This window comes from Pleurodeles waltl, chromosome 7 (assembly GCF_031143425.1).
Source record: "Pleurodeles waltl isolate 20211129_DDA chromosome 7, aPleWal1.hap1.20221129, whole genome shotgun sequence".
NCBI lineage: Eukaryota > Metazoa > Chordata > Amphibia > Caudata > Salamandridae > Pleurodeles > Pleurodeles waltl.
Genome location: NC_090446.1, coordinates 739,967,042 through 739,989,036, shown reverse-complemented (window position 1 = coordinate 739,989,036; position 21,995 = coordinate 739,967,042). Strand labels below are relative to the sequence as shown.

The 21,995-nt window shown below is 39.9% G+C and overlaps 1 protein-coding gene across 1 annotated transcript in view; it reads left to right on the top strand.

Annotated features, from left to right (window-relative positions):
- SPOCK1 (SPARC (osteonectin), cwcv and kazal like domains proteoglycan 1) overlaps positions 1-21,995 on the top strand; it is a 1,898,920-nt gene that overhangs the window by 533,927 nt on the left and 1,342,998 nt on the right. Inside the window, exon 3 of the mRNA XM_069199218.1 lies at positions 12,831-12,876. Within this exon, the coding sequence (XP_069055319.1) occupies positions 12,831-12,876 (46 nt within the window). The remainder of the gene's footprint in view (positions 1-12,830; positions 12,877-21,995) is intronic.

Genomic DNA, 21,995 nt, shown 5'->3' with positions numbered 1-21,995 from the left:
ACAGTTGGAACAGGGTGACAATCAAAAGGAAATACCCTAATTTTCTTACTGAAGCTTATCTACTGAAAATAAAATGGAATTTACCCCTCCAGCTCTGTATCTTTACAAACACCCTTACCAAAAAAAACTTGTCATAAGGGACACATAAAGAAAAAAAATATGTCAAAGAACATAAAGAAGGCAACATGCGCACTGAGTACTTTAAGAATAAAGAGAAGTTACCTGCAAAATTATTAGTGGTCTTTCCAATCCCCTCTGAAATGTTCCTGTAAATGAACCACTATGGAAAGGAAAAAGCGTTGACTTATTGATTGGTAATTGATCACAAGGTTGTTTTTCAATTATTCATTCGTAATTAAATCAAATTAACGAGAGCAAGGCTCAAACTACTTTTGTCACTCAGTACTTTAAAGTGAAAAACACCCCTTTTATTCATGGTTATTGTTCTACAGTTTATGTTAATATGAGCCCCTCCAGTTATTGCCACTTGAGTCACGAATGAGTACTGCAACACTCACAGGCTTTTGCCCACTACCCTATAAAGGTACCTAGTGACCTGAAAGTCTCCCTTGTCTGGCTCATCATTACATCCTGTCTAACAAATATAAAAAATATCTTGCCTCTTGCCACCCATCTCTACAACCCTCTCCATTTAGGCTCCCCCTACCACATTTTTAAAGACCCTGTGTCCCTTCACTCACTCATACCACTCTCTCTTCAATATCTCACCTTTGTGGCCAAATATAAATAATACCTTGCCTCCTACCACCCCATCACCACCCTCTGGACCTACAATGTGATTAAAAAAGCTGTTCTAAACCCTCTTTTCAATTATCACCCTTTACCCTTAAGCAGGTAACCTCCTCCTCCCACCCAAATTAAAAAAAAAATGGTGTCCAGACATCCACCCACATTACCCTCTCTAACTTTCCCCTCCAAATATTAAAAAAAAGTCTTCTGGCTACCCACTCTCACCAACCTCTGTGCCTTCCCCCCTGCCCTCCACTCTACCAAAGCTGTTTTCTCTGATCTCCAGGGCACAGAGAGCACCACAGGCAACACAGGCACTGCATTAACTGCTCTGTTTTTGTGTTGACTGGCATTACAAGATAACAATACACATGTTGTTGTAACCTAAGTTTATTTTGCTCTTTTAATGTGATTACTAATGGAAATAGTGAAACAAAGCAAAATGTTTTCTAATAATATTTTTCAAAGTATTTACATTATTTTACATGTTTAAATACATATCTTTATTTCTGTTGTCAATCCTGTTGATATAGTGGTTGAGTCCTTATTGGTCAATAGGATAACAATGTTATCAATGTGGTGACTTTGATGTAGTCCTGTGTCTAAGTTGTGCCATCATCCTACAGGGGTTGGGTGCCCTAATATGTTTATATGTTGCTTCCTAAATGGTAACTACATCAACATAGCAATACATAAATGTTACTATCTAATTCTCCACTATACTGATTTGCCCTTTTAGATTTGTTTTACCAATACCCTGATGCCACTGCATCAAAACATTTTCCATTGCTTCTCTTTGAAATATAGTTTAGAGACATTTACGGTGTGCACTACTATCTTGCCCATTAGAGCATAGGCCAATATATTCTGTTATTGCTAAAAGTATTGCTAATAGTTGGTGTTTTTCACAAACGACCAATCAGTTAGGTGTAACAAGTGTTTTGAAATGTTAAGGAACTTTTGATTTCTTTATGTCATACATAAAGGTTATTTTTTTCTTTTAAAATGCTTTCATTTACAGGAAGTTGAGGTATGTTTTTGATTTCTCTATTGTTAATCTTTGTGTCAAAACACCGTATCCCACAGAAATTACACATGTGAAACCCTGTTATTACACACCACATTGCTCGGATAATCTTTAATGCCTATTTTTCCCATTTTTATGTATCCTATTTTTAACCAAATGTTGAACAGCTATGCTAAAGCTAGCTTTTAGGATCAGTGACCATCTCTAAGTAAAACCGAAGAACATAACCATTCTGTAAAATCATAACCTACTTTTCATATCATCTAATAAAATGTGTCCAAATAAGGAACTTCTATGCATTATCAATTTTAGTGTATTTGATTGAGATTAGCATCTCATTTCTTCACATACAAAAATGGCATATGCCTTGGGAGTCTGATAAGAGTTGAGGGGAAACAATTGATAAGAATTAGAGCCTGGGAATCAGGGCTGTGGGAGGGAAGGAAGCAGGAAAGCAGAAGGCTGTGAAATTATTCTCTGTATATTGTGTATTGAAACTATATCTGCAACCATAAAATCAATGCAACATTCTTCAGTAGACAAACTGTCTCCTAAAAAAAATTACTCACCCACAAAATGCAAACATCAGTCTCTTTAGTTATAGTATACATTTAGCAGTTTGATAAAAATGCAATTCTTTTCACTCAAACCTACTGGCAAGCCATTGAAATACACTTCTTCATTATGTTTTCTCTTTTTTTGCATTATACAGCAATCGTGTTTTTTGGTTTGTGTATTATTTAATGCAAGTTGCGTATTTGCTAACATTTTATTACTGGACTGGTACCCGTGTATTAAAAAGTAAACTTTGTTTACAGAATGTAAATTAGCCATGAGATAAAGAAATCCAAACATACAAATATTGTAAATATATTTTATATTTAAACAGTAGCTTTTTTAACATTCTTTCTGTCATTGGTCAATCAGTTCTTAATATTATCAAAAATAATGCCAGGCACTTGAGCAAGTTCCCATTTCTTATTTATGTGAGCTAATCACCTCCTAGCAAAACCTAGAAAAGTGTCCAACATTTGTCCAAGTTCCTCTTTCCTTATTTCCTATTATGACAGGTGAATATTTCACTTTGGCGGCTGTCATTTTAGCCAATGTTATTTTAAGAGATCTCTATCAACTCAAAGATAGTGTTTTCCAGTTACTCCTATTTACTCTTACATATATAGTCCAATTTGCTCCCCTATTATGTGTTATGTTTGAGGTTTTCATTGTTTTTCATTGCTTTTCCTAAAATTTCTTTCTAGATTAATAGAATTTGCTATTGAGTAAGGAAGGATGCAAGTGTCTTATCCTGTGGTGTAGTTGTGTTTTGTCACATTTGTGATTTATTATAATGTGCACATTCAGCTGGACAAGAATTTTTGGGAGTGGACCATCTCTTAGTGTACAGTTGGTTTTCAAAAGGGTCCAGTATAGGCATTAGACATTTTTCTCAAGCAGTATTAATACATTGCTGCGCCCCTCCACCCCATCCCAGAGAAGGGCTATAAGCCTTTTCTGAAACATCAACTTTTTTTTCTTCACAGCCTTCGTCTTATGGGTGTGTGTCTGGCAATATCTGCTTGTGGTAATTAACACGTTCTTCTTGACTGACTCCATTCCCCAGTAAGTGTGTTTTCTAGATTTAGCGTCTTCTTTTGAAGGTGCTACTTTTTACAGCACACCCCATGCCCAACACGCTAATTTAATGAGCTTGGCAAACAGAAATGGGACTATGGACAACTATGCCATGGTAGTGATGTGTGTTCTGAAAAGAATGAAATGGCTGAAGAGTGGAGACAAACACTTAAGGATTATTAGGTTAGTAAAATAATGCAATGAGGTGTGCACACACTTCAAGTACAGCTTGTGGGTACAATTATTGTTGCTGTTTTGTCCAGAGCTTTTAACCTTACCCATGGTATTAAAGCATAAATAATAGTAAAGGGGTCGCATTGTTTATAATGATAGAATCTGTGTATAATAACAAAATATGTTACTCACCTTGGTATGGGAAATTAAGTTAGATGACTGAAAGCTTACTATGTTAAACCATGTTACCAGGGTAAAGCTTAAATACAGTTTAACTGCATTGACAATTATGAGCTGGTGAGGTGCTATTTTGGTTTTTGACCAACATTATCATTAATGTTGCTGAGTTAATAAAGCAGCAACCCAAGGTGATGGAATATGGGGATGCATCACTGTCTCTTATAACTCGTCTACTAATGTGGATGTATCCAGAGAGCTTGCTTATGCATTGGACTCATTGGCTGTTTATATTGCAACTCCTTTAGGTTGATGGATTTATTAAAGGACTAACTCTGTTACAAAGCTCTCCATGATCAGCTGCTGTGATTTTTATAAAAAGAAGATGATAATTCAAGAAGATGTGATTCTCATTCATGGTCTTTGATGTTGTAACCGATTTATGTAAATGTTGGTGCTTCCTGTTTTCAGTTTATACATCTATTCAGTCACTCAGATAAAGTGTTCTCATCAATGCAAGTGTCCCTTGCTGCCCCATGAAAAAGTAAGCAAAAAAGTATATCTGCTTAACGCTTCGGACCAACCTAACAGACAGATTGGTGTAGTTTTATGAATTGGAGTTAAATCCTAGAGGGGTGCAGCATAGAGTGCTTCAGAAATTAACTAACTCCTATAAATTGAGTGGTTGATGACTTTTGCATCTCCTTTTTTCAAAAGGATTGCAATAATTATTGACAATCAATTTCTGTACAAATGAGAAATGATATTGTCAAAAAGAGAGAACCGTTATAAATCCATTATTTTCAATAAGGAGCAGAAGCTACTGCCATTTCGCTGCAGAACTTTTTGCACAACCATTGAGCTAGATCCCATTCTATTCACACTGCTCATGGAAGGCATCCATAGGCGATGAACATTTCTTTTAGGATCTGCAGAGGTGTGCTCCTTGATACATTTGCTATAATAGCATAAAAGGTTTACTGTCTCCTACCAAAAGAAGCAGGCACACGAGGGGCACCATTAGATAGTGATTTCGTAACATATTGAATGCAAGAAGAAGAGTGCTTTTTAGATAACAGTAAGATCACTCTTTCACAGATTAGAGAAGTGCACAGTAATATCCCAGAGCCAAAGTTAATTGATAATGCGCATAATGAAGCAAGGCCACAAATAAAAAGTTATTTCTTCATTAAGTAGTTGAGCTCTTTCATTGAAACCTGGAATAGTCAGAGCATAATATGAAATAGTGTTTTAAACTGTAAGGTATTCAATACAGCCAGAAAGGCAGTGATTACTTTCTTGATCAAGGTTTCAGGCTCTTTCGAATTTTGACCAGTACCATCAGCCAAAGTTGTAACAAATAATAATGAAAGTTCCAAATATACTCTAGGACAGTTACACAACCAACATACATGTTAATGTCACAACTACTTTAATTATCTATTTTCATGAGCCTAGAAAACAATGAGTCCAGTAGCATTGGTTGTATCAGGAGACCCTGGAGTTGTTTTATACATTTTTCCTTTTAAATATGTTGTATTCTGTTACTATTTAGTAAATCTTAGTCACAATAATTTCTTCAGTTATGAGTTCGATGTATACTTACATAAGTAACATTTTTACTATCTTTTCTTAACACCTTAGTATACTTAACAAGATATGTCTTTACAGAAAAACATGGTTCATCACCGAGATTTATTGTAAGAACCAACAACCTGTTAATCTGTTCATATTTGTTTAAATATTTTTCTTGGGTTAATTTCTCATTCACCATTTTTTTCTTTTGCTGTCAATTATAGCAATATAATCCCTTTGCTGCTTTATTAAATGTTTGCACCAATCGTTAGAGCTTTCCAACTTTTATTAACTCCAGGACTTAATACATCTTCACCATGATGTAATTTCACATTCTTGCTGCTAAATGCGAGCACAAGAATCCCCAATAGAGCTCTTGGTTTCTGGTCAGCATATTTCTTTGCCCCTTACCTACGAACTAAAAGTGGGTATGGGGCAATGTGCATTTGTCTAAAACTATGGCTATTATTTTGCTTTTCTAAAACAAACTCTCAAACCAGGAGTTACGATTCAGAATCTAAAACATCAGTGGCCTCAGTTGTATGGAAGTATACACTTATATGCAAAAAGTGTATGATAATGTGCAAACATTCACAGACACTGAGTGCCTGCAAAAAGGAAGGTGCAGCATGCCGAACTGCAGCAGTAGGTGAAGCTACTGCTCGTTTTTGTGTGTAGGTGGCCTCAATGCCCCCCTGTAAAGGCCCCTTAGTGCCCCCACTGTGCACACACTTGTGGGTTCCCGCATGTTTGCCTTTATGGGTGGGTGTATTTGAACATGTGTAATAGTTATATGCCCATGCAACTTCAATGAAGGTGGCAGTGAATGTTCTGTCATGGGAGGCATGTCTAGGGTATTCTGGGATCTCACCCATCCCGTAAGAGAGTGAGAACTCTGTGCTAAATGTGTTTCCATCTAGTAGGTATACGTTTATTCCTGGCTCACTGACTATTTGGATGCTTCTATAGTAATAAGTTGCACATAGTCAATGGAGATTCCCTCCCTGTAAACAGAGTGTGTCTTTTCTGAAAACTCCTTACCTTAATGAACCATCTGGTTTAGGAAGTGTGAGAGTTCAGTTACAGGTACATCAAGAATGTGACCTCTCTCTCTCTCCAGTAGTCTTCTAGGCAAATTTTAGCACAATTTATATTTGGAAATTCAGCCAATGCCATTGACGAGTAGGCCGAATAGGAAACCCGTTTCTGGTTTTGACAGAACGTTGTTTTCAGGTAAATTTAATCCATTATGATTGTCTTTGCTAAGTTTATGGTTTGTGGATAAAATATTTCAATATAATGAGATGCAGATTGGGATATGGTGTATGTTATTGCCTTTCAATGAACACTACATTTTCAGTTATTCTTTGGTGCCTTTAATTGTCAAAGCAGTAGGATAGCAAATTCCCTAAAGCTAAACAGGTTTCTTTGAGAAATGCCGGACTCACACTTGGTAGCTTGGATGAAACAGCAAGGCTTTCTTCAGAAAAATGCCATTGTACGAAAACAGTAAAGTTAAAAATGTAATTGGATATTACTTTAATAAGTATAACTTTACATAAATGAAAGAGACCTAAAGGATCAAATGTTATACCAAAGCAAATTTGGAGTCAATCAGCCCCATATATGTTCTCATAACAGCCATCCAGGCCAGCAGGGCTCATGCGTCTGACACTGCAAGCAAGCAATGCTCTGAACAACTGATTTAGTTTGGGAAATGATTTGTTTTAGAAAGTATGCATGTAAAAAGTAAAAGACAATTACAACTCCCTAGGCACAGTGGAAACGATTCACAGGACTAGGCAGAAGGAATGTCCAACTGTAATTGATTCACAGTAGATCTTCATTGTAGGCCACTGCGTTTCTGATCCTCGACCTTCATCTGAAACCCAAAATCCCTTCACGGGGAGAAGAAAATCTTCAGTATGCAGTAGGAATGTTCTTTTGTCTTCTTTAGCTGTAGTCATCTCTCTATTGGGAGTTGGTCAAGCAGGAGAATTATTTTATAATTCAGCGCTCTATTGATTCTCATTCATTATTTAAAAAAAAGTGTTTGTTCCATTGATCCTCATACAGGATTTACTACTCATTGCAAACTGGTTTTTCTGTGTTTTGTTCATTGAGCAAATAAGGATGAAAAACAATTGTGACACTTTCAGAAGGCTCTAGTGTACAAAAGTCATCCTTCGCTCATGCAAAGTACACCTGAATGTTCTACAACTATACAATACTTTTGTGCTCACATTCAGCAGAATTAAAAAGGGACAGGTTTGTCAAATTAGAGTACTAACACTTCTTAAGATTTAAAAAGAGCACATATAACTGAGACATGGTCAGAATGCTGTTGCTGCTTCAGTGGTCAAAATACAAGGCATCAAGATTAAGCAGTTGCTGGAACACAGCAAACGTTTGGTCTGTCGATGCCCCTTTTCATAAGTCTAGGAATAGGGTTGCCATGCTCTATATCTGATAGCATCAATAAGAGTCATAATAGGCTTTTAATGTGCACAATCAAGTTTTATCATATCTAGGGGAATTAGTTATTCATGTAATGGCACTAGAGAGTAATCTTTAAAAATGGGTGCCACACTGACCTTCTCACTCGTATGCAAAGGAGTACTCTTTTTACTCCTGTTCACCAGCTGCTCACCATACTATGTAATGATGCCCTTTGGCCTATGGTGGTTGACACTGAGTATCTAGGTCTCACCCTGCCTAACCATAGTCCACTTAGATTTTTTTTGGCATGTAACAGAGGACATGCCCCAAACCCTCATTGAAAGTGTGCATTGAGGCTTTCGTAGATGCTTCTTTGAGGGATACTATCAGCATCTACATTTTCAATACTTTTCTGAAAATTGTGGGTTGTGGAATGGGAGGATTTCAGAAGCACTGCAAAAAGATCACATGGGACACAAAGAAGTCCCTCAATGATGACAGTTGATGGAGGCTGAGAACTCTGTGACGGACCAGCTAGGAAATGAGCAACAGGTTAGGTTCCTATTAAAGATAAGTTTGAACTTAGTGAACAGACTGGGGAAGATCAAGTATAGAGCATACACAGCAGAATGCTGAAAGTGAGAGAGCTGGCCGGGTTTTGGCATGGCCATTGTGGGTAGATACTCCTACAGCACTAATTGGGGCTATTCACTCTCCATCAGGTCGGTGTTGCAAAATGGTTTCCATCATTTTAGTACACTGAAATCTTTTACTTTTTTTTATCACCCTTTTTTGGACTTTTTACTCTGCACAAGTTACACTACTTGTGTCTCACCTACGATAATCACACAGTAAATGGACTGCACTTGTTTACCACCAGTGTCTGCCTTTTAAGATAAGGCCACTTTGACATAGCACGGTAAAGGGACACTTGGCTGGTTATACATGAAACACATGTGAAACTATTGTTGTGTGCACTACAGGCAACCATGCAGATCTGAGTTCTTGCAGTGCTCCTCGACACACATAAATGATAAACAAGCAATCAAGCTACTATAGAAGGCATTGCTTGCACAACACGTAAACAATAGCCCGACACTTGGACCAAGTGGGTCCTGTAGCTTGGCTTTGATATTAACTATAAGCAAGGGGCTTGAGCATGTAAAGACAGAATCCAGGAATCCCAGACTAGAGCACAAAGAGTGTAGCTATTTGCCTCAAAGTACCTTACACCACGACTCTTCTATCATATGTTCACTTAAGCATCCTCAAAGTGTCCATGGTATAGACATGAAGGAGCGGACTTTTACCATATGATGTGTGCCTGCCCTGTACTGGAGTAGGCATAGGAGGCAGTACAGGAGCAGTTGTCTGATCTCATGGGACAAGTAATACCCCAATGTTAAAGGCCTGTCTGCTAGGCCTATTTTCCAGATCACAGAAGAATAAATATGCACTTGAATTTGTCAACCTGACACCTGTCCAATTCAAACACTTGCATGGCCATGTCCCGGATGTTGCTGGTTTCCCCAAGTGTACATGGCTGGCTCATGGACCTACGTAAATGGATGACTGCTGCAGCCAACGCTCTCACTCTGCAGTCTAAACAATTGAGTGTGAAAACTGATGAGAGGCATGCATATATACAAATACACTCTGATTGGTGCCCTGAGAAAATGATAGTTTGAGTACATAGGATGGAGTGGATAATATGTGGGTTGGGTTTACCTTAGATGATCCCACAAGGTGAACCACTTGAAAAGCTTAATCCAGTACAATGATGGGGACTAGGCTTTCTCTGGGCAACCCAGAACATTAAATCAGAGGAGTACACTTTCACATCAACAATTTAGTACGTTTTTTTGGTTGTTTTAACAGTCCCATATGCCTAGTGCTACTACTTTAGGACAGCTCCTGCATGATTAACATGGATACCACAGCTGCTGTATTGCACCCCCTTTTCTGATTTTTCTTTTATTGGCTACTTATCCCCACTTCTCTTTCCTTGTTTCTACTCCCATCAAATCCCTTTGTTCCATATTTCCCCCATACGTATCTCCTAATGGTACTTATTAGGCTGCAGCCCAGCCAAGCTGACGCTAGGTTGCTACTCTTGAAGATTCTTATTGTACCAATAATACTGTGCCTGCATTGGGATTATATTGTGAATCCCATGAACGGTATAAAATAAGTAAGCTTAATACATAAACATAAAAAAGAAAGAAGCCTTCCAGCTACCGAAGCCATAAACATATTACCAGTCCATTTCTATAAACAATCCCAAGGAACATGACCTTTTAGACTATGGAAAGTGGCAACTTGCGAGCTCCCAAAGGGAGTATTGGCAGCTGCTGTCACAGGAGAGAAAGTGAAGAGGTAAAGAATAGAGAAAAAAAGACCCTTGAAAATTCAAGATTTGAAAAATGATACATTGTGTTTGAGGGAGTAGCACCCCCGCGGTGGAGCTGGAAGTTAGAAGTAGAGCTTGGCATGTTATTGAGAGCCGGCATGGAGTTAGGAACATGGCCAATGTCAGGAGTAAAGTATCGATAGCAGCTGTAAACACCAATGGCATCATCCTGCATCATTGTTGCAGTACAGAATTGGAAGAGTGCCTACAAACATGTAGCCCCTTGAGAAGTAAAGAATTGAAAGATTATGCATTTAAGTTTGGGGGAGATGCCCCTCAGCTTTGGAGCTAAATGTTATAATCGTAGAGGTTGGCATGCCATTGGCAGTCTTTGTGCAGTTGAGGATTAGCATATCAGTAGCAGCTGTTAACATCAGAAAATTATCAGTCTTGACATGGCACTTGCATAACTCTGTAACACAGAGGCAGGTACTATCCTCGGCTACCAAGCTTCATTTTCAGCAAAATATACAGCAACTCAGAAATCGTTTGACTCGATGGATGTGCTAAAGATAAGAAAGGGAAAAGCACATACATCTTCTGTGCTGCGCAGCATAGGAAAAGGCATCATGATACCCGATCCAGTGCGGAATGTCCAATCTCAGGATAACCTGTGTTTCTTTCCTGGATAATGAATCTTTGTTGCCTCCTTGTGCACTGAAAATTACCACTGCTAACACATACCATCCTATGACTTTGAGCGGCATTTCATGGCAAAATAGTTCACTTCTGCATTTTCTGTTTTTCGCCTCATTTTTAACCTCTTGAGTGATTCTTTTACTCACTTTTGTGGATGTTCCATCTAAGTATATTGTGTCACACGCACTGGTCTATGCATTGGTGGTCTGAATGTCACTGAAATGTGTACAAGCTTTATGAACCTCTCTGTATTTGAATTCTGTAGATGTACTTTTTAGCTGACAGACTGAACAGCTTCCTCCTATATGATAGACCGTTGTTGGCCCAATATTTCATGGCAACAGTTGGGTATTTTCATGCTTACATCTGGTTGGCTGTGTGATTTTTTTTTTTTTTTTCAAGGTCTCTCCCCATGTCCGTATCCCCTGAACCTCCGGTCGCAGTCTATCCTCCCCATCTTGTGGAGGCAATTCTTGTGTGGTATACCCTATGGATCAGCTTCAGCTAGCCTAGCCTAAATTCTGTATCTCCAGGCATACACCCCTGGGCTTCGACCTCCAAGTCTTTCTACCATTTGCTTCAGAGGGCGTCCTAGGTGTGCTTGACCAGAGATGCGTGGATGTGCAAGACTGTCAGTTTATGTAGTGGGGTCCCCAGTACTCAATACTCCAGAGGTGCTTCCTCCTCAGTATCGGGGAGGAAGGCCCCTTATCCTGATAGGATATGTTTCACCTGTAGATATCAGAGAAATTGGCCCCCTGTCAGCTTCAATTGTGTCTGGAGTTTGGGAAACAGAATCATTTCATCCTCCCTCCAGGTGTCTTCCAATTTCGAGATATCTAGCTGGTCCCTCTTTTTGTGGCCATCCATGAGCTTCAATCATGCAAGCAGAGCGAGTTTCCATAGTAGGGTCTCAAGCATCACCCACCCCTTCCAGCCCATTAATCTAATTGCTTCCTGCCATATCCTCACCACTAGTGTGGTTAGGCCTAGCAGTTGACTCTGCCTATCCACCCCATGCAGTAAACAGGGTTTTCCCTAGGGGTCCACTGCTCTTGTCTGCATATGCCAATGGCTTCTGCTGTCCTGTAAATGCGCTGACCTTAATGACCTGCAATTCCCAGTAATACAATTTCAGATTTTGGTGGGCTACCTCCTCCGTCCTCGGGCTTCTGCGTCAACGTGGAGAGGGCAATTCTTGGTAGGCCCCTGTCCCAAATCAGTAATCTTGTCATCCATCTACATCCCTGTTGGCTATGTGGTTCACTCAAATAATTTCTCAAACTGGTCCCTCTCTTTAGTGCAAAAACCTAATGTAGAAGTAGATATATTTGTTGATCTCATTGCTGCACGCACCTTACCTAGTAACCCAAATTAAAGAGTGTTACTTTCTTTTTCTTTCTGAGTGTGTTTCTCTAAAGGTAAAAGGTGTTTTTCAAGATTAGCTGGTCATTTTTTAGACTATCCTTGTTCTATCAATTTGGAGGGTAAAATCATCGTTAAATTAAGTGTTTTAGATGGATATTCTACATCTTTGTTTGCTGAGTTAAAATCCTGCTGCTGTTATCTGAAATGAAAGCACTTATATGCACAATTTACTTGTACATCTATTGGAAGATATACACAACTACATTTTTTAAATTGGAGTGCTCCTGTAGCTTTGCTGTAGATTTACAGGTGCAACCCTGAGATAATTGTTGTGAATTTCCAAATAGTCAAAATGTAATCCAATTGTAGATGAAAAACTACAGGATCAGACCTTTTGATATTGGCTGTGTTTAACTGCAAGTCGAACCACTTGAAATGGTGCAATCAAATGAAGTGTCAATCTCTACCACATGAAAAGTGCTACTAGGTATGTGCATTGTTATAATGTCAAGAAAGTAGCTTTTCACATCGTTTGAAGACCAGTTAAGCATTCGGTGTCATTTATTTTATGTTTTAGACAGATATATGTCAAAATTTAGCAATATAAAATTGTAACATATTTGTTTTAATTCAATGTAGGAAGATTATTTCAGAAGTTGGAACCCAAGCAAACCTTTCGATCAAGGTAGGACTTGCTTTTTATTGCGAGCTATATCAAAATACATCTATGCTTTCATTATCTCATGTTAATTACGTGCAAACTGCGTTGTGGTATTGACAAGCATTTTATCAGAAGACATCTGCATTGTTACTGTAAAGCACTTGCTAATGGATAATTGCTGTCATACAAATGCATACATGTATGGCTTTATATTACCATCAAAGCTAGAGTAAATATTCAATGACTCTTACCGTGCATACTGCACAAGAAAAACAACACTTTGTAATTGATTTTCTTACAGTGCTATTTTTCACAGTTAGCCTATTGCAATATGTAAAAGATCTATTCGCCTGGCCTTCACTCGCCATCCGCCACTTGGAAGAACCTTTATACACCAAGCCGATGTCTATGTTAAAGTACTTCTCTAATAATTTTAATATCAACTGAGAAAATTAGCACAAGCAGTTTGAAGATGAATACTTGCTCTTTACATATGGATTCCAATAACTTTTTTTTGACAAGGATTGGTTTCCAGTGTTTAAGTATTTTTCTAATTCATTTTACAAATGTTGTAGCTGACTAATTGGAGCTTTAACAAGACTTATAATGAAAGTATTTACAAAAGTTTGTTTGTAGTGTGTAACCCTGCATTATGATATTTCAAATATCTTATTAAAGATAATCATATTAAAGTTTACAAAATGTGACTTATAGCTCACTGTGTATCCAAAGAAGACATTTTATATAAATTTGAACTGTAATATTCTTATTGCACATTATGGGCCTGATTACAACTTTGGAGGACGGTGTTAATCCGTCCCAAATGTGACGGATATCCTGCCCACCGTATTACGAGTTCCATAGGATATAATGGACTCGTAATACGGTAGGTGGTATATCCGTCACATTTGGGATGGATTAACACCGTCCTCCAAAGTTGTAATCAGGCCCTATGTGTTTTGTTATTCAGTATGAACTCTAGACAAATCTGGTGTGTCAATCCCACTGTGGAATCTGCTTAGACAGCTCAGTAATACTTTTATTTTGGAGATATTTAAATGTAATTCATCATGGTTGTGATCATTATTGATAGGTCCATACTTCTCCAGTAAATCTCTATTCAGGATCAGAGATCCACTTACAAAATAGAAGAAAAAACAATGTTTGTTCATAAAGTCTGCTTCACAAACATATTTATACCTGTTGATTCCACATGCACATATAAAAAAGTGGTACTTACACTAATGCATGGAACATACCGATTCAGAAGATGAGGATTTCCAAGTGGAATTTCACTCACGAGTAAGATAAGTAGGCAGTTAGTTCCATGTGTGTAAGTGTGGGGGAAAAATGGAGAGGAATGGAGGGGAGCCAGAAATTGATCAGACAAATGTTTTGTGCACACCCAAGTGGTATATTGTGGCAATTTGGTGGTCGGGTTTGCATATAGTGCACAGGCTTATTTATAAACCCATGAAATTCACCAGTTATAGCTATCGCAATAAGCTATAACTCGTGCCCTAAAGATAATTATAACTCATGCCACTGCCATGCATAGTTTTGTCATCAAAGGTGTAATTTCAAATGTTGCAGTGATGTTATCAATGATGTCAAATAACAGGTCATGAGTGATGTAACATGTGAGGTATTTAGCAGTGAATGTCAAGGACGCATTTGACCTCCCCCCTCCCCCCCCCAAAGACTTTTCAAGACTCCAGGGACCCAACCCCAGGACTGATTATGTTTGGTTTTAATGAGGAGAACTGCAAGGCTCTCCTTCACAAGCTATTCTGTGGCCCTTCGGCTCCATCCTGGGGGCCTGATTGCAGCAGTTTCCCGGGGACCCCATCTAATAAGACACTATAGTTACCTGCATGCAATAAGATTGGCAAGAAGAACTTCCACTCCTTTTGCAGCTAGGGAACACAGGTTTTCTCCAGCTCGATGGGAGCAGAAAGCAAAAACTGCTCACACATGCAGGAACAAACTATTGTAGGCAGGTCCCACTGCACCTGGGATGGGGGTAGGCAGGGCAGCTGGCAGGAGCCCCGGGGCTTCCCCCGCAGCAAAAGGCCTGCATGTGCCGTGGGACTCGGAAACCCACTGAATATTTTCCATTTGTGGTGTCCGTACACCCCCTTTCTTTATTAATGTGGTGCGGCACCTGGAGATGGGCCACCCTGGTCCTCCTAATGGCTAAAAAAGGGGGCTGCACAGCTCCTCCCCAAACAACAAAAATGTTCCGCTCATCCTCCTGGCCCTCGCACACCCAGGGGAGCTTAAAAATGAAAAGGGCAGGAGTCTGCTTTTTTGTGATACCTTAGCAGATATGTGGTCATGTAAAAATACAAAAAACATTTTTTGCCTGCTAGGGTTCCCTGTGGTGCCCTCAACAGGCCTTAGGGGTCAGGGTGCCCCTACCCTGCCCCCATTGTTTTTTCACCTTTTGTGAAACAGGGGACTTATTCCCAAATTGTCTGTTGCCGCATCTTTGTTAATGTTGTTTCAGCCAATAAGATCTTCTCTTTAGATCTCTCGGATTTGAGGATATTTCACTGCGTCATAGATACATAAATGTAATCTTAATTTCTCAAAAACTACTGAATAGATTTATACTAAATCACACTTTGAGTCAAGATCTAGCTTTCTTCCAAATTTGGTGTAATTCGATTCATCCATTTTTACAGTACCAGTATTCAATTTCTGCATAGAAAATTGCATGAGGAAAACACATTTTGGTGGAACCTGCCCTTTTTCTCGGTCCTTGTTTGGCAGATCACCACAAAATTAATTGGATAATGCAATATATATATATATATATATATATATATATATATATATATATATATATATACATATATATAAATAAATATGAAGAGAGAACTCTAGGTAGTTTCCTAATCTTTAGGTGGAGAGCAGCTCAAGTAAGGAGCACACAGCAACACCAGTGGCACTCTAGACTTCCTCACCTCAAATGTGTGTCATCCTTATGTACAAGGAAAGCCGGGACACTTTTGTAATGCTGTAAATTAATTTATTCAGGAAACAGGTTTTGCCTTCAACGTGTTTTGGCTGTTTCCATCCATGATACGGAACTGAAATGCGTTGGAGGGGAAATCTCTTTCCTGACAAATAAATTTACAGCATTACACAGGTGTCCCGACTTTCAATGTACATAAGGATGACATCTGAATGTTTTGGGGTTTTCTGGAACTCAGCCAGGATCGCTGCACTACAGCTTCTGCACACCGGATTGTATTTTGGGAAATATATATGTATATATATATATATATATATATATATGCAAAAAACAAAGGAGAACTCTGGGAAGTTCCCAATTTTAGGTGGAGAGCTGCTCTAGTAAGGAGCACCCTGCAACACCAGCGACACTCTAGATTTGCTCACCTCAAATGTCTGCTTATCTAGCAAAGTCTTTAAGCATAGGATTAGCACAGTGCTATCCTCGCCGAGCTAGATAGTGACAAAGTCTTTTGCCATTTGTACAGCAAAATCTTTAAGCATAGGATTGACATAGTGTCATCCTTGCCGAGCTGTAAAATGACAAAAGCCATTTACCACTCCAGGCACAGTATTACAGCTTTGGACTGGTCAAATACCATCCAAGCCAACCTGGAATGAGTAAAGCAACCCCTGACACGTGTTTCGCTCTCATTAGAGCTCTTCAGAGGAGTATAGCTTTGTCCAGACACAAGGGAGCACCCAGTATAAGTCAAACCAAAACCCTTTCAGGGATAGAGCGACGCATAAATTATGCAAAAAACAAAGGAGAACTCTGGGAAGCTCCCAATTTTAGGTGGAGAGCTGCTCTAGTAAGGAGCACCCTGCAACACCAGCGACACTCTAGATTTGCTCACCTCAAATGTCTGCTTATCTAGCAAAGTCTTTAAGCATAGGATTAGCACAGTGCTATCCTCGCCGAGCTAGATAGTGACAAAGTCTTTTGCCATTTGTACAGCAAAATCTTTAAGCATAGGATTGACATAGTGTCATCCTTGCCGAGCTGTAAAATGACAAAAGCCATTTACCACTCCAGGCACAGTATTACAGCTTTGGACTGGTCAAATACCATCCAAGCCAACCTGGAATGAGTAAAGCAACCCCTGACACGTGTTTCGCTCTCATTAGAGCTCTTCAGAGGAGTATAGCTTTGTCCAGATACAAGGGAGCACCCAGTATAAGTCAAACCAAAACCCTTTCAGGGATAGAGCGACGCATAAATTATGCAAAAAACAAAGGAGAACTCTGGGAAGTTCCCAATTTTAGGTGGAGAGCTGCTCTAGTAAGGAGCACCCTGCAACACCAGCGACACTCTAGATTTGCTCACCTCAAATGTCTGCTTATCTAGCAAAGTCTTTAAGCATAGGATTAGCACAGTGCTATCCTCGCCGAGCTAGAGCAGCTCTCCACCTAAAATTGGGAACTTCCCAGAGTTCTCCTTTGTTTTTTGCATAATTTATGCGTCGCTCTATCCCTGAAAGGGTTTTGGTTTGACTTATACTGGGTGCTCCCTTGTGTCTGGACAAAGCTATACTCCTCTGAAGAGCTCTAATGAGAGCGAAACACGTGTCAGGGGTTGCTTTACTCATTCCAGGTTGGCTTGGATGGTATTTGACCAGTCCAAAGCTGTAATACTGTGCCTGGAGTGGTAAATGGCTTTTGTCATTTTACAGCTCGGCAAGGATGACACTATGTCAATCCTATGCTTAAAGATTTTGCTGTACAAATGGCAAAAGACTTTGTCACTATCTAAAATTGGGAACTTCCCAGAGTTCTCCTTTGTTTTTTGCATAATTTATGCGTCGCTCTATCCCTGAAAGGGTTTTGGTTTGATATATATATATATATATAGCTATATGTATCTATATCAATTCTTGTCTCTGCGTGCTCAGTACAGTTCTTGCAGAAATCACACGTCTATCGCCTCACAGACGTCCATGAATAACAGCAGCACTCTCCATTCTGGTAATTAATTGATTTTTATTTTATTATCCAAGTGTAACAGTTATTTCCATGATGAAAATCTGGCAACGCGTTTCGACCTTAGCCTTCAACTGGCCATAGAAACAAATATAGTGCATGTGCATTTAAAAGAGAAGGGCCTGGCCACTCCTCTCAACATTCCTTGTAATGTTTAAAGGGGGACATCTGTAAAGATACAATCTTCACATGATTGTGCTTTTAAGTAAAATGCAGCACTGGTTTGAACAAGTAAAAATAACAGTGAAGTACTTTTAGGATCGTGACCCTCTTCTCAATAAGACCCCCACTCATATACACTTTCTACATGGTTCTCATTGTCCATCCCTTATTTGTTGATCTTTATCTTACAAATCTAATACACATTTAACACTCTATAGACACTAACACACTTCCTTAGGTCAAAAGAGGGAGATTAAGGGACACAAATCCATGTCAGGATCTGCTTTCTCTTATTACTCATGTAAACTCATAGTTCTAATGTCTATCTATATTGTACTTATGATTTTTTTTGTGATTTTTTTTTTTTAATTTTGAGATTTTTTGAAAGTTTTAGCTACCGCTACTCATGAAAGGATTTGCACTTAATCAAATGTTTAACCTCTCACATTTTTTATATATTATACACATATACTATATAAGCTGTCAAAATCTTCCCACATCTCTTCTACAGTTTTCCGAGGTGCTATATTACTGGGAACCACAGATCTACTTTATTTTGATTTCCAATCTAACCTTTCTCCTCTTATCTAATATTTTCTTCATTACAAGGATGCACACCCCCATCTATAAAGTGGCAATAATATTAACTCTCAGGAATAGCTCGTGCCAGATATAAAATACACAATGTTGTGTACTAATGCATTAGAACTATTATAGATATATAAACCAAGTACATTCCCAATCTAATCCTGTCAATCACTAACATCATCAAACGAATACATTAAAGATTTTTGAAGATTTTTTGCAGAGTTTGTCACTTTCTCCTACAAAGAAACTACCCTTAAATCTGTCCAAGTTCTAATCATTTAGACTGTCTTATAGAAAAGCCTATTTATAGAAATACATGAAGTTCTGTATCTTGATCAAGCCCCAGGGACTTTCAGTGTTCAGTCTAAGATTATCCATTTCGATTCTGATTGTCTTAAGGAGTGTTCATGATTTCCTCCTCTGGGTATACTACTAATATGTTCGATACCATAGTATAGGAGACCCGATAAATTTCCATTATGTCTCCCCCAAATGTGTTGCACAATTGCATATGTCATGTCTTTGTTTTGTATCGCTCTTAAGTGTTGTAGAATTTGTAGTTTCAGCTTATTATTATATATGTATATGTATGTGTATATACATATACATATATATATAAATGTATATATATTCCTCTTGTACCACTTCTGTGCAGAATCACACACACTCAAAGCTGAGTTGCAGAAATCAGTTTTATTTAACAAAACTTATTTTTAATCACCAATTCATCTTCAATTCATTGTCAGCAGTAAGAAAACCACCCTTCATCTTCAATTCATTGTCCGCAGTAAGAAAACCACCCTACACGTTTTGGCGTATCTGGCACCTTGATCAAGGGTGTATATATATATATATATATTTATATATATATATATATATATATACTTAGTCACTTTAAAAAAACAAAGGTTACAGGGACGTTATAATTACGTTCTGAATTTACTCACACAAAACCAGAGAAAGTCAGCAGTTATAGTTAGTTGGTTCAAGTATCTATAACTCGCGCCATAAGGTAACTATAACTCTCTCCCCCGCTAGGCACAGTAATCTGCTCAGTAATTTTACTGCAGATGTTACAGTGACATTATCAATGATTTTATCAAAGATGGCGTGAGTGCTGCAATTTGTGGTTTAATCAAAAGTACATGCTGAGGGTTTGAGTTAGTTACCTTAGGGCGCTAGTCTGCGACCTTCACACTTGAGCTATTTTTTTAAAATAAGTATTTCTAGCCCTTTATGAACTATCTGGGAATGAAGTCCTTCCCTGCAGTTCCTGACAATATTTATTTATTTATCATGTAATATGCCCTTAAGGGCTATTTGGGACTTCGGGGGGAGCCTCAAGGCCTCCCAGCGGTCGCTGACTATATTTATTTATTTTGTAATATGCCCTTATGGGCTTTCGTGGACCGCGGGGGGAGCCTCAAGGCCTCCTCTGCAGTCCCTGACTATATTTATTTATTCATGTTGTAATGTATCCGTATGGGCTATCAGGGACCGTGGAGGGAGCCTCAAGACCTACCCCGCAGTCCCATTACTCCAGCAAGCACGCAGCTGCTTTTAACAGCAGCTGCCTGGTTACTGGAGCAACATTTTCATCTCTGTACCATCCACGAATATCTGTGTGCAGGGAGCAGAGATGAAAACTCCACTTCTTGACAGTGGGACCTGTTTGACAGGTCCCGCTGTCAAAAAGTGGAGTCTTTGCTGTGACTTGGCTGACAGCCTCCTCTTGTCCCATGGTCCAGGAGGAGGCTGAACCTGAGGGGGACGCCCCAGAATCTACAGGAGAAGAGGTGGCTGAACTGGGGTCCTGCCTGAGCTGAGCCATTGGCAGCAGGAAGGAGGCCCCACCAGGAAAGAGTTCTGTGCAACACATAAAACATGCTTCACCCTTGAGGGTTCTCTTAAACAGGTCAAGGCAGCAGGTGACACCTCTGGAACTCACCTACTTTACTGGGAAAACTATCTCCTGTATTTCTAGCCCAAGGTTGCTTAGCCTGGGAGAGCCCGTGAGATGAGAGAGTTTGGGGGGGGGGGGGCTGTGAAATTACTACACAGCAGAGGGGAGGGACACCTTGTTAGCATAAGGGGCAGTTAGGTTGCTCACCAAGTTTTACATGAAGGAAGCCCTTTTCACTAGGTATGGCCTGATACCAAAGAAGTGCAGAATGAAGTTCAGGGAAAGTAGGAAACTTGATTCCCAGGCCTTGCTTGAGTGAGTGGATTCAGGTTGCAGAGCACTGGGTGGTTGGGTGAAGGGCAGTAAGATAACAGATTACCAGGGGCTTTACAATTTGTTTGTATGGGAGCACTTGTGTAGTCAGTGTTTTCCAGACTGGCGCTAGCACTTGATTGACAGCAGCTTTACTGAACCCAGGAAGCTTGCTTATGGGGGAACCCGTTGAGTGAGTACCAGGGTCCACAAGAGGCTGTATGGGGGAGACTCTGTCAAGGGTGGGCAGGGTTCCCAACAAAAGAAGGTGGAGCAAGGATAAAAGTAAGTAGTTCTCTAAAGGGCACCAAACTAGTTCCCATGGTAACGATTACCATTCCCCTGTTGAGAAGAAGAGTTGGTTCCCTTCAGGTAAGCATGCAGGGAAGAAACCCGTCAAGGGCTTTGCCTGTGGTCAGGAAGGGCCCATCAGAGGCAGTCCCAAGTGAATAAGTGGGCACAGACCCCCACTGGTGGGCAGACACATAGGGTGGCCAGTGTAGCACTTGGGGAGGAGTTGTCACCAGTTAGTGGTGGGGAGCCAGTTGAATTTACCTTAGTCTCCCTGGTTGAGGTGGTCCAGAGAACGCACATGCCTGATAATACAAAGAAGTACAGGCAGTGGGTGACCACCAATGGGAGGCGGGTGGAGGCTCTTAGAGACACAGTCCACTGTCATCTGGTGCCTCAAGAGCATGTAGTCCCTAATGTGGTTCACCAAGTTGTAGCAGTAGACAACAGTGAGCATGCCAATCCTTGTTTGCTCGGGTTTCCTTTGAATGGGGGGGGGAGGTCTCAAGTCCCTTGAGGGTAGCTGTAAGTCCATCCATGCTTGTTGACTGCCTGCTAGGGAATGACCTAGAGCATACTGCTTGGAAGGAGGTGTCGCTTAGGTCCCATTTGGAAATGTTGGGATTGCCAGAATGGCATGTATGACCACACGGTCCATGGCTGCCAGAGAGGGTAGTCAGGAGGGCCTGGAGCCTGAAACTGTGGCCCAGGTGCCTGACAAGAAAGGTAGGGGCAAGGGGCATGGGAAACCCACTCCTGAAATTCCCATGGTCCAGGAGTTGGCTGAACCCGCGGGGGACGCCCCAGAGGTGGCTGAACTGGGGGACATGCATGAGCTGACCCATTGGCAGCAGGAAGGAGTCCCCACCAGGGAAGAGTTCGGCGCAAT